Source organism: Limulus polyphemus, unplaced genomic scaffold, assembly GCF_000517525.1.
Source record: "Limulus polyphemus unplaced genomic scaffold, Limulus_polyphemus-2.1.2 Scaffold2652, whole genome shotgun sequence".
Taxonomy (NCBI): Eukaryota; Metazoa; Arthropoda; class Merostomata; order Xiphosura; family Limulidae; genus Limulus; species Limulus polyphemus.
The window spans coordinates 99,561-107,097 of NW_013668262.1; the positions used below are offsets into that span (position 1 = coordinate 99,561).

Here is a 7,537-nt window from a genome sequence, read left to right on the forward strand (position 1 = left end):
TTAAATTCTGCCTTTAAACTATGTATGTTTTTTCCCCTTATCCTATAATATATATACTTTTACTTTAAATATACAGGTATGATCATTCCATGAAATCCTCAGCATAGGTATGTCTGATCGAAAATAAATAGCAAAAGTTTTATATTACCCAAATTACAATCATACATCAGGTTTGTATAATAGATCTCTATTTTATATTCTATACGAAAGCATGCGTAAATATCTAAACAAATATAAAACGTTTTTAAGCTGATGATTTAACTAAGTTTCTTTATTGATTGTAAGGAGTGGATCTAGTCCTACTAGAGGGTCAAATAGAAGGGAAAAGATACAGGGGAAGATCAAGAACAGAGTAGATAACAAGTATTAAAGAGTGGACCGAGATAGCAAAATATGGTGAGAAAAGTACAAAACAGACAGAAGTGGAGGATTGTGACAGCCAACCTTCTTGAAGAAGACGGCACATGACGATCATGAAGGAGTGGGAAGTTTTGATTATTTATCTTTAGCCAATAGTAACTTCTGTTACTTGAACAAGACAACACCTTTTTTAGAAAAATGTCGAACACGCTCTACAGATTATATTTTCACTAAAAGCATAAACATTAGTAATTCTTTAGAATGAAAGTGACCAAACGGTACTTACTATCGGACGTTATATTATCTATTTATACAATATGTAGCTCTACTCAATTACACTGCTTTTTATTTAATGTATTAAACTGTTATTAGAAGTAATGAATAAAACATATCAATATTAGAATAATGAAGTATCTAACATTTATAACTCCAACAACACACGTGATATATAATTAGAATTTATTTCCCCATTCCTTGAGATTACTTTGCTCTTAATAAGTAAAATATGTGTAAAATTAAATTAGTATTCAATAAAATTGATTGCATATAGTTTTTTGTTTTGAGTTAGCTCAAGCAGTATTCGTAGTGGCCAATAGATGGCGGTATATAACTTCATCGAGCTACCAGCTGTTTAAAGGTGTATCACTCCGCCACACAAACAAAGATGAATTGAAATTTTATAAAAGAACAACTTTTCTTGATTAAAAAAAGGTGCAAAATATAGTTATTATAAATTAGGTTATGTAAAAACAGTCTAGAAACGTAACTATTTCAAGCGTAAGGTATCGTACCTTCGGGTCTAGATACAACCGCAGAGGATTACACTACTCTCCGTCTATAATAAACAGGGTGCTGAATATTTCGTTGTCAGATGGTGTTAATACGTGTTGGTACGTAGTGTTATCTAAGCGTCATATTTCTGTTATTCAAAATTTACTTATATTAAGCCTTTTCTTATTAGTTTAATATTTAGTCTGCTTATTTCGAGTGATTCACTGAGAAAATGGCAGATGTCGATGTTATTTGCCATCGTGAAACATTTAGCAGAGATATGCTAGGGCCAGCAGAAGACGCTGGCTCAGAGTCTACGTCAAGGCCAATAGTTATCGAGCGCCAAGAGCCATCTAGTGGATATGACGAAAACAACTGTGATCAGCAGAGTAGCCAGAGTGAGGGAAATGATGCTGAAGGACAAAAAGGTATGCAACGTAAGAGAAAGAGCCGGAGAGGAAAGTATAAACACAAAAAACGAAAATGGAAGCCTTATTATAAATTATCTTGGCAGGAAAGGCGAGAAGTTGACGAACGAGAAACTATGAGAGCAAATCGTGTTCGAGAAGTTAGGTTTGCTCATGGACAGGCGTTAGCACCGTATAATACAACACAGTTTTTAATGGATGATCACAATGTTCAAGAACCTGATTATGAACATATTAATAATGGACACCGTCATATTCAGAAAGAGAACGTTGGTGATTCTTCGGATGAATTTTACAGCTCGCCTGAAGACGAGGAAGATTTCTTGCAGCAACAGTTTTGTGAGGCATATGAAGACGTTCATGCCGAGCGTCTAAATTCTATGTCCAAAAATGATCTAGTTCAAGAGTATATTCAGCTAGAAGATAAAGTCGAAGAACTGGAAGTGAAATTAAGAGACGCTAAAGCTAAAGTCTGTGTGTCGTCGAACAAATCTGTAACTGACAGCGAAGTGCAGACACCTTGTACTAAAGAATCGGAACAGTGGGAAAAAACTCGGATATTTAGAGAAGAGATCACGAAACTCTTGAAAGAAAACCAGCAACTGAAGAACGAAAATGAAAAACTGAGAAATATGGTTAGTGATAGTTCTTCTTCGTCATCATCATAAACCCGCAGACCGTTTTTTCGTCATCTCATGTACAAATCTACAAAACATTAACTCATTGCTATTCCCACTTTTATATCTGTATTGTGTGTACTGTTCTTTCGTTATTGTAAGGTCTAGATTATAGAATTTACCATTTAAACTATGGAAAAAGATATGTACAAGTTTTTGTTTACACTGTACAGTAATGAACTTCCAACGTTAATTTGTAAATACCGTGTTTACCAATTAAAAAGTTTCGTTTCACTAGTGTAGTCATTAATATTAATTTAGTCAAAAACCACCAAATTACTGAGGCGATTCGTCTGGGTGACAAAAGCTAAAGATAAAAAATCAGGTAAGTTTATGACCCCATTACCCTTGTCAAGTTTATTTTTGATACAACTTACAAGTAAGGTTTAACTTGTATAGTTTGTCTTAGCACTATTTATCATAGGTCTTTATCTCACGTAGTCTTCACTAAATAAAAGCACAGAACCGATGAACTTTCCACTGTGATCTAACAAGTATCAATTTGTATTTTCTTAGTGGCTTGTTTGTTTGTTAAGTATGCCCAGAAATACTGTTTTTGAATTTATCATTGTAAGCCTTCAGATTTGCTATTGAGCCACTAGGGGTGGGGAATTGTTAGTGACCTCGTCGCGATTTTAAATTTAAGCACCGTTGTTTCTTAGGAAAATATTCAGTAATGTGTTTTAAATTATAAATATGTACATCTTGTGCACCATAAACGAAATTAAATACCTATAAATAAATTTTAAGAGAAAGTAAGCAAGAAACTAACGACATATCCAACCACACTTTTCTAGGGCTAGAAAATGCTTGCAGCTGGAGTATTTTAATTATTTTATGCGAAGCGAGGTAAAACATTTTTGTTCTTGTTTGTTGATATAATATGATTTTACTTACTTAACTTCTTCCTGATAGAAAAAATGAGTAGATTTAAAATAAAAACGTGTATACATGTATCTACTTACGTAAAGTACATTAAATTGTTTGTTTGTAATTAAGCACAAAGCTACACAATGGGCTATCTGTGCTCTGCTCACCACGGGTATCGAAACCCGATTTCTAGCGTTGTAAGTCTGCAGACATGCCGCCGTGCCACTGGGGAGGGGTGGCTACATTAAATTTATATAATATACTGGTTTGCTGATGAAAAAGTACTTAATTTTCTTCTGCTGCCTAGAATACAAAGTCCCAATAAATAACTTAGGTACAAGTAATATGTTCTTGTTTTATCAGTAGAAAGCTATATAATACTAAGATAAATCAATAAAGACCTGTTTCTGTCACCTGTGGTGGTAGGTACTGATATTGTAAATTTAATGTCATTTTATTTACTTTTTGTATTCAATTAATATTATATTTTTAATTTTTATGAACCAGTTATCATTATTTATGAACTTGCTAGCCTTATCACTTTTTCTTAGATATATTAATTTTGATTATAAAATATGCGACGATTCATTTCGATTGCGAAATTTGTTTCTTATGCTTCTACTTTTACTTTTAGATACAATACGAAAACTTTGCTGCACGTTATGTTAACTTCACATGCGTATTTCATAAAAGGATAACAAGGTACAAAAAATTTGTTTTCCTGTCATTCTGTTTGGTGGTAAAATATGGTTTCCACATATGTGTACACACCAAGTTTATTTCTTCGACTTCAATCGTACGGTTTTATGTAACGAACGATAGGCCTAACTTCTCAAATAAGTTAAACGGTTACTTGTTAATTTTCTCTTACAGTACTGTACCTTTCGTCACTTCTAGTAGTTTGTTTAAACACAATCTAAAAATTTACAGCGTTGAAATGACTAACTATTACAGACTAATAAACTACCTAACAATAATCAATCCAGCAACTACAATAGCCTCACTATTAAATCAATAGCCTACTCTCGCCTGACTCGCGTTTTTATGCTTTCAAATAATTTCCTGAATGTCCAGACGTTAAGCTATTTGCTTATCACGTGACATCAACACTCACCCTGGCAAAACCACAATATAAACAAAAGCATTGCCTACAAAATTATTAATAAAAGTTTGTGTTGTTTTTTTTTTATCCTGCTCTGTTGGATTTCACAGCCTGTTTGGAATGCATAAATTTCTACCAAATACTCCGGTTAAATATTATTTTTCACTTATAAAGTTTGTTTGGTGTTACAGAACCAAAGCTTGTGTAACTGACTTTCCCTGAATTATATTAAATGATTTGTGCGAAAAGCCTCCAAACATATGCTCACACAGACAGAAATTTATTTACGTTTTACCTGCAATATCACCTTACTGTTGTGCATTTGATTGAGTACACACAAATTTTAAGGCAATTTGGGATGTGTGTGTGTATATATATATATACTGATACATATATATATCCGAGTCTGTGACCTCGACGTTTACCCAATGCTCACAACGACCTATTTGTTACGTTTTGGTTGTATTCAACCAAATCTGCATGGTATTCTTAGATGAACATGCATGTCACAGCCCCTTGCCAACTCCATTGTTGTAGTGCTCTTTAGTTATGTTTTATAGAGTATTCTTAAGTGAGTTATACAAGGCTATAAACTCGATGTGAAAGTTGTTAATTATAGCAGCCAACGAGCGTAAACAAATGAATATTCCGTGTTCATGTTTTTTGTAATTACACGAATGTGTTTGATGTGTTAATGGGCGTAAGTTCGAGTACATTCAAATGTTTTAGCGCTAGAGGAAATAGGTTTATAAAATATAGGAGGATTTTTAAAATAGAATTAAAAATAAACTTTTGATAATTACTGAAAACAAGAGGGAATAACTGCGGCTGTAGTTAGATCTCAAATCACTCAAGAGATGGAGCTTTGAGGTAAAAGTTTGTACTTAAAAAAAAACTCGGAACCATTCTATGAGCTGCTATGCCGCGGCTAAAAATATTCAAATATTTTAAAAGACAATTTAGTTCAACTTGAGCTTAAATTTGTAATGGTTATTCTTGTCATTTTACATTTTTATTGTGGCGACGTTTCGATTTCATCTTCAGCGAAGAAGGGCTCAACAGAGAAATTGAAATGTCATCTTATTCAGAAAACAAGACAGGCTCAGACCATTACAGATTTTTCCCTCCAGTGTGTCAGTGTTAAAATTCAAGGTTCGATTCCCCGTGGTGGACAGAGTGCACATAGCCTATAATTTTTCGTACTAAGAAAACAACAATAATCATTGCAAATTTCAGCCTCTCAATGACTACTTCTTCATGAACATTAACTTTATGAAAATGCCTGCTCATAATTTTAACAATTGTTAAAATGTTGTATGTTAACTTACCACTGCTTAAAAGTCTGGGACATTTCGTTACGGACAGCTTGTGGCATGGACTTTTTGTTACGAAAAACAGTTCGTTACGACATCCAAGGGTTCGTTGGAAGTGTTTTTTCTGATTGGTGAATTTTGCTCCCAGATTCACCACTACCTAATTGGTTTAGTTTGGTTTGAATTTCGCGCAAAGCTACACGAGGGCTATCTGCGCTAGCCGTCCCTAATTTAGCAGTGAAAAACTAGAGGGAAGACAGCTAGTCATTACCACCCACCTCAAACTCTTGGACTAATCTTTTACCAACGAATAGTGGGATTGATCGTAACATTATAACGCCCCCACGGCTGAAAGGACGACTATGTTTGTTGGGACGAGGATTTGAACCCGCGACCCTCCCTAATTCAACTACTGGAGGACACCATCTCACCCATTTCTCTCAAAGAGGGATCAAATCAAACTATGTTAAATTACAATAAATGTTTTTGTAGATTTAAATCGTTTTTACTGTAATTTATGTTTGATGTAACTGTTCATGACAACCCCTACTCCCTGTAACACAACGTAATACAGGCTTAAACACCCTTTCACCCCCATAGCGATATGTAATTTTTGAGTGGTCCCCAAATGATTATATAATTTACGATCTATTATATTTTTTTTATTATTGTCACCAACCAATTTTATATTTAAAAACAAGGGGGAACCCTCAATAGCCACGGCACTTGAAATTATTGTAGGCAGGTTTAGAGTAAATTAATCTATGGGCCTTTTTTTTCTTGTTATTAGCTACTAGTTGGAGTACCCGTCCCTTGGACGGAAGTTATATAAATTCATGGTTAATGAAAGGTTATCTTAGGTCATGACAAGTTGCTTCCCTTATATTTAACTGTAAAAAACACAACAACGTCCATAAAAACTGCAAAACACAAAATGTGAATCCACAAGATTGCATAGACCCAACAATCCTTCTTGCCAAATTTGGTGAAGATCCATCAACAGGGGGCGAAGTAGTGGTAAAAAATGCCTATAAAAACCGCAAAATACAAAACTGAAAATTTGTATATATCCCCGCATTGACGTAATGAACCTCCACAATAATTTAGGTGAATATCTATCCATATCCTGCGAAGTAGTTACATGGACATACAACAGACAGTACTGCTATATTTATATAGATATTTTTGTGCGCCAACAATACCAAGTGTGGGGCGCGCGTATATCCAATTAAATTTTATTACTCACCAGGAACTCTACAAGCCTAGCCTCAAATTGAAATTATTTTAGGCAGAATTTGAGTAAATTAATATTTGAGACCTTGGGCGTGGTGAAATACATCAATCCTGAGTCAAACTGTAATTTGATCTCAAATCGGGCAAGAGAGGACGGAGCTATGAGCTAAAACTAAAAGTTTGTACTTGAAAAAAACAAACAAACAAACTCAGAGTCTTTCTATGAGCTGCTATACCGCGGCTAAAAACTACCTGTCACAAAAATGATGCAATAAGAATGCACCCGTTACAAGTTGTCCTAGTAAAAATGTGACAGTAAACGAAATGTCCAGATCCCTTTCTCACCAATTTCATCTGAGAACTGCCTAACCACTGCGTACGAAGGTGAGATAGAGGAGTATCGGCTTCAAACTATATATGTATATGTTTTTTTTGTTTTTGAATTTCGCGCAAAGCTACACGAGGGCTATCTGCGCTAGCCGTCCCTAATTTAGCAGTGTAAGACTAGAGGGAAGGCAGCTAGTCATCACCACCCACCGCCAACTCTTGGGCTACTCTTTTACCAACGAATAGTGGGATTGACCGTCACATTATAACGCCCCCACGGCTGAAAGGGCGAGCATGTTTGGTATGACAGGGATTCGAACCCGCGACCCTCAGATTGCGAGTCGAGTGCCTTAACCACCTGGTCATGCCGGGCCATTTTGTAAGTATTTTAGCTTTGTGTGTGTGTGGTGGGGGGTGGGGGGGGGGTGGAGTGGATAGGACGTATTTAATTAATTC

The 7,537-nt window shown here is 35.2% G+C and overlaps 1 protein-coding gene across 3 annotated transcripts in view; it reads left to right on the forward strand.

Annotated features, from left to right (window-relative positions):
- The first annotated feature begins 1,239 nt into the window (after positions 1–1,239).
- LOC106467539 (protein HEXIM-like) overlaps positions 1,240–7,537 on the forward strand; it is a 24,465-nt gene continuing 18,167 nt past the window's right edge. For all 3 annotated transcript variants that reach the window (XM_022395733.1, XM_022395735.1, XM_022395734.1), the window contains exon 1: positions 1,240–2,194. In XM_022395733.1, coding sequence (XP_022251441.1) covers positions 1,364–2,194 — 831 coding nt within the window. In that variant the 5' untranslated portion in view covers positions 1,240–1,363. The remainder of the gene's footprint in view (positions 2,195–7,537) is intronic.